At 41.6% G+C, this 15859-nt stretch overlaps 1 protein-coding gene across 13 annotated transcripts in view; it reads left to right on the forward strand.

Moving 5' to 3' along the window:
- Positions 1–15033, forward strand: part of RAP1A (RAP1A, member of RAS oncogene family) — a 94221-nt gene extending 79188 nt beyond the window's left edge. For all 13 annotated transcript variants that reach the window (XM_088674380.1, XM_088674373.1, XM_035124225.3 and 10 more), the window contains 5 exons: positions 1012–1068; positions 2139–2279; positions 7063–7206; positions 12491–12606; positions 14299–15033. In XM_088674380.1, coding sequence (XP_088530506.1) covers positions 1012–1068; positions 2139–2279; positions 7063–7206; positions 12491–12577 — 429 coding nt within the window. In that variant the 3' untranslated portion in view covers positions 12578–12606; positions 14299–15033. The remainder of the gene's footprint in view (positions 1–1011; positions 1069–2138; positions 2280–7062; positions 7207–12490; positions 12607–14298) is intronic.
- The last annotated feature ends 826 nt before the right edge of the window (positions 15034–15859 follow it).

The following is a 15859-nucleotide window of genomic DNA, read 5'->3' on the forward strand; positions in this document are numbered from 1 at the left end:
CAGAAGCCAAACGTTTTGGACAACCCTATGAAGCAGTGTTTTTATTATTACTTTATTGTTGTTGCACTGCAGTTTCATTGTGGATACTTTTTAACTTAACCATAATATTTGCATGCAAAAGATTCCAGGTTCAAGCACCTCTTGCACAGATGGAAAAGACTCTTGTCTAAAGCTTTTTTGGAAGGCCCTGCCAGTCACCACAGATAAACTGAGCTAGGTGAAGCAAAGATCTGGTTCAGTATAAGGCAGCTTCCTGTGTTCCTAGATTACAAGCACACCCACACAAATATTTCCTTGATCATATTACATGTCAGTGTTGTTCCATTAAAAATTAAATACATGCTTGACATCCATTTAGGTATTATAGTTCAACGGCAGAGCACATATAGAAGGTCACAGTTTCACTCTCGGGCATCTCCAGATAGATAGGGCTAGGAAATATTCCTGCCTGAAATCTTGAAGAGCCTCTGACAGTCATATGCAATACCGAGCTCAGTGGACCAGTGGTCTAACTAGGTAGCTTCCTGCATTCCTAATAACAGACAATGGATACTGGCAGGCAGCACTTAGAGACTGCTATTGAAAGGACTGCTTGCTCTTTGGGTATTTTATCTCCTGCCTGCCACGTTCCATCCTTTTTTAATGCAACCCCATGCATACACTCAGAAAGCAGTGGAAAAGCTCACAGTAAGGCTTGTTCACATGTACACTATACACAAATGCAAGCTGTCTGCACACACGTACAAGTTTGTGTGTACACTCTCGTTGGCTTTTCTAAATCCTGCTGATTTGTACAGCTCAACAGTTGTGTACACAACACTTGCATAAATTCATGGACTGTAACTTGTGCATAACTGTGAAGCTTAACTGTTTGTGTACACAGGTGGTGCGCGAGTTGTTTGTAATGCTTAAATGCCCCTATTGCCAGGAGGTTATGAGCAAGCATTAATTGAGTCTCTTCCTCCTGCCCCTTAAGGCTATAATGGTATCTGTCCTTTATTTGTCTTTCAGCAAGTGGAAGTAGACTGTCAACAATGTATGCTTGAAATCCTCGATACAGCAGGGACAGTAAGTGAGATCTATCCTGAAATCTGAAATGCTTAATATTTGAAGGGAACACTAAGAGTGACGCAAGACATGGATTATAAGGGGGGGGGTCCCATCTCTTTCTTGCTTATGTTATGTGGCTACGAGCAAACCAGCATTTCTTGCCTTTTCTATTATTCCAAGTACCGGTAGCCCCTTGCACAGTTTATTAGGAACAAACTGAAATATTGTCTTGAAAGTTTTTCATTAGAACTTCGTAAAATTTAAAAACATTTTCAGATTTCCGGCACTTTAAAGTTCTAACAAAAAATCCTCTTGTTGAACTTCTTTATTGTTGAAAACTACAACAAATTAAAACATTATGGCAGTTAAAGCTGACAGATAAAGTGTGCACGCTGCTAAAAAACTTGTAAAACACATGTACCGATACAATTGCTGCCTTTAAGAGAGACTGCCTATCTGCCTGGCTTTCTTGGGCGTCCATCCTTTAAAGCTTATAGTGGTTCTTGATGTTCTGAAAAGATTTCCTGAAATCCTTCTGAATCTAAAGACTGCTTCACATCTTACGATAGAAGTGTGTTTTATTTATCACTGTGCATTTAGTATTATCATCTGCAGCCTACAATATGCGACCTGGGCTGGCTACATAGTTTTTTCATCCTGAGTACACTATGTTTGCCCAGGCTGCTGGTGCATATTTCAAGTGAGCTCTGGGTGTATGATAGAGAGAGATGGTGAAGAAGGTGAGAGGGGAGGGGTATGTGTTATCTGCTTCTACTGCGATACATAGGTGCCTTTCGCAGTAGAAGAAGATACACCCTTTGGTTGTAAGGTGTGAAGCCGCCCTAAACACTGCAAAGCCCTTGTTTAAAATTTCTAACATTGAAAGAAGGATATTTGAGAAAGCCGGTTCCTTTTAAAGTAAATTAATTTTTTCACTGGATTTCTGCAAGAGCTAAGACTGGAAATTTCCAGTTGCCTATGACCTTTTTATCCCTGTTTAAACCTGAACATCTTAATGTGTGTATGTTAAACAGCTAATTAAACTAAACTGCTAATTCATTTTTTTTATAAAATTTTTTTGATTACAGGAGCAATTTACAGCAATGAGGGATCTCTATATGAAGAATGGTCAGGGGTTTGCACTAGTATATTCTATTACAGCACAGTCCACGTTCAATGACTTGCAGGACCTGAGGGAGCAGATCTTACGGGTCAAGGACACAGAAGACGTAAGTAAATGGGTTATTGCTTTGTGAACCATTGGAATCTCCCCCCCCCCAAGAAAAAACTACACAAGCCAGCATCTGTTTTTTGCACAGTTAATAAGATGACTGAAAAACACTGTTCTAGAATGTTTTGTATGATATCATAAATTTCTCTATTTAGATATTTTGGAAGCTATTCATATGGACATTACTGGACGGTTAGTCAGAAATGCTCAGTATCCCAAACTGGGGTTGAACTCTGGAAAAGTTCAAGTCCCATAAGAAGTAGATTTTTAGTAGAATACGCCAGTGTACAAGCCCAATTCCTCCTGCTCAACCTTTTGTCACTGAAATGGCTACATATGGTGCCAGGTTTTTAGAAGGCTCAGTAACTCCCATTATGACTTGCTATTTAAAACGGGTTTTGTGGCTCTTTGGTAGACATTTTGTTTCTGGCTGCCATCAGGTGGAAAAACACAGTTTTCTAGTTGTTTGATAATCTGGCTAATCAAAATAGCTGTGCTCAAAAGTCCATACTGTTTTTTTCTAAAGAAAATGCTACAAACTTGATTAGTAGACTAAAAATCTTAGTACTATAAAACTTCCTTTGCTGCAAGATAGTTTAAATGTGCTTAGATGCCTAGAAAGTGGTGGTAATTTAAACGTTTTAGTATTTTAACTTGTGCATATTTTAAAGTGGCTAACTTGTGACCCTCCTGCTGTTGTTGATCTGCATCTCTCATCAGTCCCAGCCAGGATGGTCAATAGTCGGGGTGATGCAAGTTCATTTGGGAACACAAGGGAACGGGGCACAGGTTAGCCACCTTGGCCTAGGTCCATCTTTTACTGTAATATGTGAAAGACTTCCATTTGGCTGGACTGAGCGCCAACTCAGGCAGTTGACTTCCCATATGGATTATCACCTTTTAAGCAGGGATTCCACCAGTAATCATGCAGAAGATCTATACCTGGATGACTTTGCTGTCAATTACTCTTGCACAGCTGTTAAGTGGCTATACAATTCAAGCTGATGGGCTTTGCATTATGCTGTCAGTTCCATGGCATCATGCTGTAGGTTGTGATGTTGCGCATGGATGTTTTCATTGTCTACAGATACCACCACCACATATGTTAAGAGTAGCCCTGTTTAATCAGCGTCCTACCAAATGTCCACCTAGTCCAGCTTCCTGTTTCTTAAGGCTGCAATTCCTAATAGACTTTCAATTATTATTATTATTATTTATTTATTTATTTATTTATTTATGCCCCGCCCATCTGGCTGGGTTTTCCCCAGCCACTCTGGGCGGCTTCCAACCAAATATTAAAAACAGTACAGCATCAAACATTAAAAACTTCCCTGAACTTACTTCTAGGAAGTAAGTCTCAACCCATATGCAGTGGTACCTCGGTATATGAACACAATTGGTTCTGGAAGTCTGTTCATAAACTGAAGCGTTCATAAACTGAAGCGAACTTTCCCATTGAAAGTAATGGAAAGTGGATTCATCCGTTCCAGACGGTCCGCGGAGTAACCGTTCATAAACTGAAGCGAACTTTTCCATTGAAAGTAATGGAAAGTGGATTAATCCGTTCCAGACGGGCCCACGAAGTACTTAAACTGAAGCGTTCATAAACTGAAACATGGGTGTAATTGGTTCCGGAAGTCTGTTCATAAACTGAAGCGTTCATAAACTGAAGCGAACTTTCCCATTAAAAGTAATGGAAAGTGAATTAATCCGTTCCAGATGGGTTGCGGCGTTCATAAACCGAAAATTCATAAACCGAGGTGTTCATAAACCGAGGTTCCACTGTAATGCAACGAGTGAATGTGCAGGGTGGAACTGCACTATGGGTTGGATTCAGCTAAGTAGTTCTGCTAGCAGGAGCCAGTGCAAGGCTCCCGCTAGTGCAACGGGACTTTCGCCCACACACCCCAGTTGGCTCTTGGAGGGTTAGGAGGAAACCCCCCCCCCAGAACAGTGCATGAGGGGAGGAGAGGGGAGGTTGTTTCATCAGGTAAGCAGAAATCTTGGACCGAGGGAACACTTGTATTAGTGCAATATTGTACTCCTCCTATTATGTGTCCTGCGATATTTGAGTTTTAAATATCTATTTCTTGAAAAACCATTTCTATCTTTCTCTAATGGGATTGTTGTGCATCAAAAAACAATAAACAATAAGAAAACTCATGATTTAACATCTGAGGCTGCCCTTGGAAATGGAAGACCATTATTTTGAGGGGTGGGTAGGTAGGGAGAATATTTTGTCTGAATCAGTAGCAGCAAATGCTGTCACAGAAGTTCATAACATTCATTCACACAGTAAAACCTGTGACCTAGCAATTTATTGTGCTAATCAGGAAGTGTTACTTTAGCATCAGATCTAGCTTACTATTTTGATTTGGGCTCTCCGTTAGTCCAGAAAATCAGCGGACAGAATTGGTATGTCTGTCCAACCCACTGTATTCATGAGAGAGATCTCCATAGAATAGGTAGCTACTATCCAATGCATGTGGACAGGAAGATCTTAATTGTGTTTAAAAGTAGTTTAGCCACATATTTTTATTCTTCAATTTTTATATCTTTGCTGATCATTATCTCTGGCTTCATTTTTCTCTTTTCCCGTAATGTTTTTGAAACCCCCTTTGATACACAAATCTTGGTTACGCTTAAAAAAAAAAGTAAAATGAACTATCTTTTAGATGAGGGATTATGTTCATCCTAGAAGCTGATTCCTTTCTTAGCATTAAAGTCAAAACACTGGTATGCAGCAACTTAAACTGTTTGAGGTTACACATGTATCCTGTTTGGGGTCAAATGAATTATGCTGGATATAAATCCCCTAATTCTAACAAGTTACTATTGTTAAAAAAAACTTTACATGTTAAGTGATAGCTTCTAGATTTTAATATGCTAGATGATTTTCTTTCCTTGTTTTAAACGAAGTATGGATTTCATTTCTTTTAGCAGGATAGTAGCTTGTATAGTAGCAGATTTAACTACACCTCTGGGGGGGGGGGGAATCATAAGAAATGTGTTTCTTTTTACCTGGAACTGATCTTCCATGAATAAGAGAGTGCGTTCAGAAATTTAGCAAATGTTAGAACTATTCTGAAATGACCTGAGGGAGACTTGGTTTAATAAATAATTTTACACAGTTGAGTTTAAATATTAAAAGCTTAATTTTTATTACTGTATATTGCTAATTATTTATTAAGGGGAAGTATATGAGGTACTTTCCTTCTGGAAAGTGCAAACTTTGCTGTGTGTGTGTGTGTTTTAAATACTTCAGGAAACAGAATGGTGTGCACACCCATTATCATCAGTTTTCTGTGTGTAGCGCTTTTAGATAGCTCAGGCGAAACAGGATGTGTCTCTGTGCATGTGTGTTCAGTGTTTGCAATTAAAGTTTTAATGTCAAGCATGCTGCCAAACACTTCAAAATAAGAACATAATGGTTGCGTAGCTGTCTTTGCATTTCATGACTCTGAAGCCCCATTTCTGGAGTGGAGAAGGCATTTATTGCCTAAGCAGGACAAATTACTGGGGCCAATACATACAGCGTATTTCTTGGGAAGTGATGTAAATCCTGTTGTATAACTTATGTTGAATTGAAAAGTAGCTACTGCCTATCTGAGGGTTTGAAATGTCAACTCTGTGTTGTTGTAGAAACTGACATTAAGGTAAGTGCTTGTGGAAATAGATTGTGTGTCAATGAACCTTCCAGACTGTGGTATCTCCATTTCTTTGATAGTTGCCATGAGACGGTTTAATTATCAGTGTGATGTAGTCATGGTAAAGACGGGTACAAAATGGTTTGTTTGCTTACTTTCTTGCAGGTACTTAATGTATAATTCAGTCATTTATCCTCCAAATGTACTTTGGAGTTCTACTTTGCAAGTAATATAGGGGTTTTGTGTCCAAATAATACAGATTTGTGACACAGTTCTAATACATATTTTTCCTATTCAGTGATGGGGCACTAGCCTGATTTCCCCACCCTTCACAGGCCCACTTCGACAAGTGGGTAGGTTAAGCCACCCCTCAATCTCCTATTATCAAAGGGGATCACTGTAACCACTGATCTACACCCTCTTTTAAAGGTACACTGATTGCAACTGGGAATGCGACTTCAGAGGGGCTAGTTCTCCTTCCTCAAATCAAACCTTTTCCACCCTTTGCAGAGGAAGAAAGCTTCATTTTAGGAAGTCATTTGAAAGCAAACTGCTTCAAACTGAGACAATGATCCACCTCAGTGTGTCAATTTGAGTGGAGCTTCCTCTTGGCGCCGATCAGCTGTTCGTGGCTGACAGGGAGCTCAACTTGCAAAAGAACAATTGAGACCTCACTTTAAGTTCCCAATAGTTTCTTTGTCGCAGCAATAGTACCTGTCCCACCCCTGATGATACATAGGCTGTCAGGTGTGAGGCAGATGGACATGGCTCTTGGAGAACAGCCACGGCAGGTTCCCTATTGCTGGTGTTAGATTTTTTTTTTTGAAAAGTGCAGATTCTGCCTTCCTTTTTCAATATGATGAAACTCCTTTTTTAATGTCTTCATAAATTTCTCACATCTTTGCTTTTTGAAACATGTTATCAGTAGAAAGCAATAATGTGTAATCAATCTGTTAAGCAAAATCATGAAAAACTAAGAGTAGGAAATTTCTCCAGATGTAAGGGGGGGAGGCGCGACTCCTTCGTTCTAGAGACTGCTAACCTTAGTCAGCGAGTATTTTTGCAGGTCTGCTCAGACTAAGCACGCAGCTTTGAATGCCATCTGTTAATAACTCTCTTATTCTTTCTGCGCAGGTTCCCATGATTCTGGTTGGCAATAAATGTGACCTGGAAGATGAACGTGTAGTTGGCAAAGAACAGGGACAGAACTTAGCAAGACAGTGGTGTAACTGTGCCTTTCTAGAGTCATCTGCAAAGTCAAAAATCAATGTTAACGAGGTAACTATTGGTTAATATTTCACAAGGCAGCACACAACCCCCTTTTATAGGCTTGGGTTTGTGTATATATGTATGTACACCATCCCCTCGTGTAAATATTCCTATAGTCCTCTTGGACTGAACATTTGCGTAAATCGAAAGCCTGCGTTTCGGTGGATCCTTTCTGAAGGCTCGCATAAAAGATGCTTTTTTTGCATCCCCACCGTTGTGCTGTTTTGGTGACTGAAGTGCATTTGTGCAGAGCGAGATGCCCCAGTGCAAAACCTGAGCCAAAACCTGCAGGGTTTCGGTCTTCACTCTTCTGATCTGTCAATATGTGATTCATTCTGCTATTGTGTTACCTTAGAGAAAACTAATCCCTTAGCTGAGAGCTCTTCCTCAATCATTCCGAACGCTGCTTTATTGTGGAACCAAATGTGGTGCGTGAGTGGTCATGTTTGCATGCTGAGCACCTGTGCAAATAGGTGTGCCACGCACTGCGTTTTAATCTCGCAAGACCCAGAGTTCAAACTTGAGCCGTGTCGCTTAAAAAAGTGCTTTATGCAAGCTCAATGCACCTAAACGAAAGGCAGACTGTGTAGTTTCTCTTAGGTAACCACTGTAGGGCAGATGAATCTCTGCAAAAAGCAAGGCATAAAAGACGAGAAATCAAGTAATAGAGCAAAAAAGCCAGAGCGGCACTGATTGGAATGAGGAACGTTTGTAGGGCTAAAAATTGGGGGGGGGGGCACTTACCACTAATATGTTTGGTAGCAGTGAAAAGAGTTCCCCATTTCAAGTCTCTTTTAGAGCGGCTGATCTGAAAGTCTTGTCTGTTCGGAGCAAGGGCAATTAGTGAATCGATTGGCAGGGATTGCGCCCCTGACCAGTGAAGAAAGCATCATGTTCTGGATCGGTTCTGTTTGCCCGCATTAGCATTGCCGCACAGTCATGTCTCGATTAGCTGGGTCGAGTCATGTCCCCATCACATTCACTACATGGTCTCTGATTGTATGGGCTCATGTTGGGTCGAGAGACACTCTTCTCCTCCTGCCTCCCCCCTCCACGTTGCCAAAACAGGGTGACAGTGAGGAAACGGCAGTGAACAGGTGTAAAAAGCTGGCCATTGTGTTTTTGGTGTGGAGTGGGGATATTTTCTTTGCCCTGCTTTCCTGCTCACGATATTTTTAGCCCCAAAGTACAGTGCAGCCCTAGAAGCATCCACTGGAGTGGTTCTCCCCCTCCCCAGTGATGAAACCTTCTGAACAAGCTGTGAATCACATGAGCTCTTGTGATACGTTCAAGTACCTATCATACATAAAACAATTTCCAGAGGAACTGTTAAACAAGTCTTCAAGGTGCCACAAGAGACACTTTGTTTTATATAGTTTATATGCTGAGATGGGTTGAGAAGTCAATAGCACTGAAGTTGGTGGTTGACTGGGTGCTTCGTTTGACAGTACATAGCATCTGCTTCCAAATGACTGAGAACTGCCCTGGGCAGCAGAGCTGCTTCACAAAGGCCCTTTAGGAAGGGAACACAGCTTAGTTAGCTGTTACCTGATGAAACAGTAGTTGGGGGTGGGGTGGGGGGACCTAGACCCTCTTCTGCCCCAGCTCGGGTGAATGACATTAAAGAAGTGTCTGAAATAATAATAAAACATCATCACTATAGGCCAGGCTTCCTTAACCTGGTCCCTACATCTGCAGTAATCCCTGATTCTTGGAGAGGATGGGAGTTGTAGTCCAAAACATCTGCCGGGCCCCAGGTTGGGGAAGGCCGCTATAGCCCAATGTTCTTCCACTTTGGATTCCTGGAAGTTTCATAACTACAGTTCCCATCATTCCCTGCCTGCTTATCCCAAAACACACAGAGCCTGGTTTTCTCTAACTACCATTACCTCTATCAGATAACTGAGCTAACTAGGCTGTGTTCACTTTGTGAAGGAAGTCCTGACCACTCAAGAAATTTAAAGTTAGGTTTTCCAAAACATCTGATCTGTGTCAGTAAACTCTGCCAGGAGAGGAAGATGGGGCACCTCATTTGTTTATGGGCAGCTGTATCCGGTACAGCCACCCACAAATTACATCATCATGCTCAGCTGGTGACTTATGTTTTCAGGACTGGACACATCTTTACCTCAAAAGTTTGGAAGAGTGTCTGTATGTCGGTTTTGTTAGTTCATTCTTTTGATTTTAGTTTTGGTTTGGGAAACTGAGTTTCTGGCGTACTCTCTGATATTCTTGTGGCTTTGCCAAGTTCGTAATTCCTCAGTTATGAAGAGTTGCCTCGTTACTTTGTGTTTGGAAGCAACAGATGACTTCCACTTGTAATTTCCATTTTTAAAAATCCAAAAACCGTTCTCGTTCTCATCCAAAAGAATTTGTTGTCACGCTTGTTATGATTTTGTTGAACAAGAGCCAATACAGAAAGCAATGGTTTGCCAATCTTTGGAAACGGAGGGGAATCAAAGGAGATGAGGAATACACTACTTATGCAGGCCTTTGTGCCTTACAGTAGCCTTTAATGAGACAGAAATCTGAAAGTTTAGCATGCCTTATTCTGTCTGAGACCGTGAGGTTAATGTGGCAGTCCTAGAACTGGGAGTAAACACCATTGAACTAGGCCTGTGCTATACTGATTTAACATTTTAGCTTCTCTATCTTGTTGCATTTAACGTGGCTGCTATTCCATTTGAATGAAACACATACAACCATTCCTTGTCACACTTTCGATATGGAGATTTAGTTAAATGAAGATTTGAGCCCACCTCTAATTGACTTGAGATGGTTTCCCCCCTTTTATCCTTTCCTACCATTGCTACTATTAGGCAGTCCTGTTTGGGGAAGCTTTTAATGTTTAATAGATTATTGTATTTTAATATTCTGTTGTAAGCCGCCCAGTGTGGCCGGGGAAACCCAGCCAGATGGGCGGGGTATAAATAATAAATTATTATTATTATTATTATTATTATTATTATTATAAAAGTTATCCACAATTGCTTTTACTTAGCATGGTTTTAATAGGGAGACAATGGGTTTTTTTGGGGGGTGGGGGAGGTTTCCTTTGTAGTGAAAGAGGACCTGGGGGGAGGGTCCAAAATGTTCTCTGAGGGAATGGTGCTGCCTCTTCCCCACAAATCCCCTCAGCCAAACACTTGCCAAGAGAAAATACCTCCATTTTAAAATGTCACTTGGGCACTTTCAATGTGGACTGTAATCCTCCCTGTTTCCCTTACCAAGGGGGGAATCACATTGTGTACAAAAATATGAATGGTGCCCTTCAAAGAGGCAGTTATTGCTTTAGAGGTGGTATAAGGCATGTGTTCTCCTGACAAGCATGCATGTGGGGACTGCACTGCCCGTGCTGGTCATAGGAACATAGGAAGGTGCCTTGCACCAAGTCAGATCCAACTCAGTCTACACCTGGCTTTCCCAAACTTGGGTCTCCAGCTGTTTTTGGACTACAACTCCCATCCTCCCTAAGTAGCAGGACCAGCAGTCAGGGAAGATTGGAATTGCAGTCCAAAAACAGCTGGAGACCCAAGTTTGGGAAACCCAGGTCCACACTTACTCGTCTTGCCTCTGCAAGGTTTTGGACTCTCTTCCAGTCCTTCGTGGTTGTGCCAGAGATTGGGCATCTGCCTGCAAAGTAGCTGCTCTTAACACTATGCTGCAATCCTTCCCTGGATACCCTTTCAGTGTTCTGGGAAGGGAGGGTGGAGGAGGAAAGCCAAATCGCCCTGTTAATATACTTGATAGACTAACACAGTTTGTCTGTTTTCCTTGAGTAAGGGCAATGTAGACCAGTCCTTTCATAGTTCCTTGCTTTATGCTGCTATGCTGGATTGACACAAAGGCACTTTGGAGATCTATAAGTGATTAGAAATGACTGGCAATAAGGTCTGAGGGTTTGAATAATCTTTCAGCAGGAGATATGGTAGATTCCTCCTTCCTGTGCACTTCTCCTCCGGGACCCTCCCTAAACCTTTTCTCACTTCTTTCCAATGCAATCTTGTTGAGCATCGAGCAAGAAGCCAGGCTGACCTTACTAGAGTACAAACTGATGTGTTTTGCCTTAGGCTGACAGCATCAAACCATGTAACTGTAAACCTGGTGGGGAGGGAGTGTGAGAAACCTGTTATAGAGTGTTATTGTACAGAGTGAAAGAGATGCTGGCTTTATCATGCTTTCAGAAAGTGCTTGGCTGTGCTTGTGTGTGTGTGTGTGTGTGTGTGTGTGTGTGTGTGTGTTTAAGAAATAGATAATATCAAGGCAGTATCCAATTTCTAGGTTTTGCAGTTCACAAGCAAAGTACTGTAGACTTAAAGCTTGTTAGAAATCACACAGGGTTGTGGGGAGGAAGTGAGTTAAGTGAGCTTTTCCAGGAGGCTGAATACTGTAGCTGCATTGCTACGCAGTTGACTTTACCCAAGACAAAGATGTATGTAGCTTTCATCTGCAGGTTTGATGCTACAGTGCATAAGAGACAGAGTGGATGAGTCCATGACATACACACACACACACACACACACACACACACACACACCATATTTACACCACTGACTATAAGACAGCTTTTTTGTTTGTATGGCAGCCCTACATATAAATAAGATGGAGATTAGGTATTTGCATTTTGCAAAAGAAACTCTTACACCTTAATGGCTTGCATGCTTGATAGCCAGGCCTCTTTCACCTTTTCTTAGCAAGTATTCTATATATGTATTATACGAGTTCAGAAATGGTAACTCTACCATAAAACAAATGGGAAGAGGAAGAAAGACAAACAGAAAACTCCTTTATTTAATATTCTGGCACCTTGTTGCTACACATTCGTATATGGAGAGTTGCTAATAATGGCTAAACTGGTAGCTGCTTCTTCAAATGATTTGATTTCTTCTGTTGGGTTATCATCATCTTCGTACCTGTTCTTCTGGTCTGTGTGAGGTTGTCCTGGTTGTGATGTGATTTTCAATTGGAACAGTGTAGAGGTTTTCCCCCCACCCCTTCTTCCTTTGTGATGCGGCTGGAGGAAAGTGGAAGCAGCTAGAGCACAATTAGGGGAGCCCCAAGAGGAAGCAAAAACCTTCAGGAGCTTAGATAAATTGCCCTGCTTCACTCATGCTAAAATCAAGAAGTTCAGCTCTCTTTGCGCTGCCTCCCACCCCATTTATTTCTCACCTTCTCACTTGATTTAGCCGAAAGCTTTTAAGGCCAGGATTGTAACATGAGGTTGCCGTTCTGCGGCACCTGTATCTCCTGATTTCTCACCTTATTTTGCTCTCTTCCTCTCTCTCTCTCACAGATCTTTTATGATCTCGTCAGACAGATAAATAGAAAAACACCAGTGGAAAAGAAGAAGCCTAAAAAGAAATCATGTCTGCTGCTCTAGACCCACAGCATGCAGCAGCTCTGAGCCAGGTGAGCAAATGGTGAAATCTTAATGACCTTCCTGGGACATGTTCATGGCACTGACTCTTACTTGCTGCTGCTGCAGCTACTATATGATGCTGGGATGGTTGCAGGCTGGGCTGAAGGCCACCTGCATTCCTTTGGCAAAGGAATGATAAGCCGCCAAATACTAACATTTGGGGGGTGTGCTATATAGCAGAGGTAGAGAACCTGTGGCCCTCCAGGTGTTGTTAGGTTCCAGCTCCCATCCACCCCAGGCAGTGGTTGGGGGACCATGGGAGTAGCAGTTCAGCAAAGTCTGCAGGGTCACAGGCTCCCCTTTCCTTTTATAAAGGATGCTTAAAATAGTTCAGGATCAGCTAGGCAGACAGGCACTACCCTGTGCTTCCTTTTCAAAAACTACACCGCTGGCTTTCAGATCTTACAGGGGGGGAATTAAAAATTAAAAATAAATGTTTTCTTTGGCTTTTAATGGAAGGTTCAATTATATGTGATGCTGGAGTTTTTATAGCATTTTAAAATGTTATCCTGTGAAGAGGCACATTGTTTACCTGGGGAGGGGGGGAAATCAAAATTTGAGTGGTTTGGAGAGCCATGTCCCGTCCCCTTTTCTATAATATGGGAGTGGGCTTTGAGCAGAGCAGCAGCTACATCAGTATGCATACTGGGGCCTGCACACGCCATTTATTTTTGGGTTGAAGTGCCACCTGCTGACTCATTTGCTTTTGACATCTAGTTTTAACTCCCTTGCTACCGATCCTTACTGCGAGAGAAAGAGAGAGAGCACAACCATAAACACTGGTTTGCTATGCAAGAGGCGCTGCAACATTCTCTTCCTTTGCCACATACATACACATCTTAGCATAGCGAACTCCCATACTGTCCCAGCAATCCAGTTTTCAGTCATCTCTTAGAGAGAGAGAGAGAAAGGAATTTAAAAATGAGTCAGAGGGTTGTAGTCAACTAAATTCTAAATCCCTGAGACCCTGGGGAACTGCTGCCAGTCAGTGTAGACCAAGGATGGAGAACTTTGGGCCTCCAGATGTTGCTGGACAATTTTACTACAAATAGTAATAGTAATTGTTACTAATAGTAACAATTTTATTACTTACATGCCACCCATCTGATTAGGTTGGTGCAGACGCTCTGGGCAGTTTCCAGCAAAATATAAAAACACCACAAAACATAAAAAACTTCCCGAAACAGGGCTGCCTTCAGATGTCTTCTAAAAGTCATATGGTGGTTTATCTCTTTGACATCTACCTGGAGGGCATTCCACAGGGAAGGTGCCACTACCGAGGAGAACCTAAGCCTGTTTCTCTGTAACTTCACATCATGCAGTGAGGGAACCTCCAGAAAGCCCTCAGAGCTGGACCTCAGTGTCCAGGCTACAGGTACCATCATCCCTGTCCACTGGGATGGGGCTGGTAGGAGCCTACCAACATCTGGAGAACCACAGGTTCCCCATCCCTGGTGTAAAAAATGCTGAGCCAGATGGACGAGTGCTCTGACCTTTGTATAAGGCAGCTTCCTTGGGACCTTTTTTCTGAATATGTGCTGCGTACTTGTTTTTAAGCATTTTTAGAGAAAGTACTTTCAATTCTGTGTGTCTCTTCTTCTTTTTTAAGTACTCTCTTGTTTGCAGAGCCTGTTTCTAAGTTGGATGTTGACTCTTCATTGTCTGTCTCTTCTTGTGCTCAGGATTACAGGAATGAAGAACTGTTGCCTAATTTGGAAAGTTCCACCATTCCAGAATTCAAATAACTACACCACAAATTAACAACATATCCGAAGAGGCTTCTGTTTTTATATATTATGTGAAGAATTTAGATCTTATAATGGTTTGCACAAAGGTCCCTTGGGGGGGAGGAAATAAAATAAAATTGCTTTGTGTATATCTCTTGGGAATTAAAGACAATAGTACTTCTCCTTTGCAATAGCAGTTAACAGATGTGATAATAAATATAATTGACTCTAGTTGTATGATTATACAAAAGAGCATGGATGCATTTCAGATGTTAGATATTGCTACTATAATTTCATATTGACCTCTTACCATAATTCTTCTCCCATCCAGCACTAAAAATGGTCAGCCAGTAATACTTTATATCTATCATGATAGATACAATTATACAAATTTTACCCTTTGAACTCATGGCAGCAAATAACTTTCCAAGTCATTGACTTCATTTTATATTTAAAAAGTTACGGAATATCATTATTTTCATTCTGCCATTATATTCTAATTAAAATTGTGCATAATGCTTTGGAAAAAAATGGGTCTTTTATAGGAAAAAAACTGGGATAACTGATTTCTATGGCTTTGAAAGCTAAAATATATAATATACTAAACCAACTCTAATATTGCTTCTTGTGTTTTACTGTCACAGATTAAATTACAGCTTTTATGAATGATTAAATTTTAGTACATTTTCATTTTGTTTGAGTGTTTCTGTTCTGGATTTCAGGTCTGAGGTTTTCGCTGAAAGGATGATGAAAACTGTAGCAGTAAATGCTGTTGAAATGCTTTTCACAACTCCCACTTACTTGTTCATTATTGCATTTCTTTCCCACCTTTCCTTCAAGGAGGCATACATGGTTCTCCTCGTGATATTATCCTTGCAAACAACCCTGTGAGGCAGGTTAGGCTGAGAGGCAGTTGACTGATCCAAAGTAACCCAGTGAGCTTCACGGTCAATTGGAGATTTGAACCCTGATCTACCAGGTCCTAGTCCGACACACTAAACGCTACACCATACTGGCTGGCGGACATGCTTGTGTAGGGGAAAGCATATATTGTGGCCAGAGTGGTCAGGTTATAACTTCATTGCATTGGTTTCGATTGGCTGGGCTGCGTACACTTTGAGGCTTCATAGAGCTCATTCAGCAGAAATGATAACAAAGGAAGATCTGAGTTGACACATGGGCAAGCGGGCTTAGCTAACTGAAGAGTGCCCACTGCCTCATTAGGTGGCATTTCTGGAGGAAGAGAACAAAGACCTTGTTCCCCACCGATTTTCCTTTGTACCTCCTGCAAGCCTGCTCCGGAAGGTTGTAGGGGAACCTCTGGAACAGTGTGAGAGGTAGCAGCTAACCGGTGAAAATGGGCTCCCCTTCTTTCTTCCACCAAGATCTTCCACTGGATCTCAGTCCCTTCTGCAAAAGGAAATAGCCCTTCTGTGAATGGAAAAGCCAGACTGGATCCGACTCAATTATGAAGTAGCAAATAATGTATCTCTAATAGATACGATACAGCAATGGA

Source organism: Zootoca vivipara, chromosome 7 (genome assembly GCF_965207765.1).
Source record: "Zootoca vivipara chromosome 7, rZooViv2.hap1.1, whole genome shotgun sequence".
Taxonomy (NCBI): domain Eukaryota; kingdom Metazoa; phylum Chordata; class Lepidosauria; order Squamata; family Lacertidae; genus Zootoca; species Zootoca vivipara.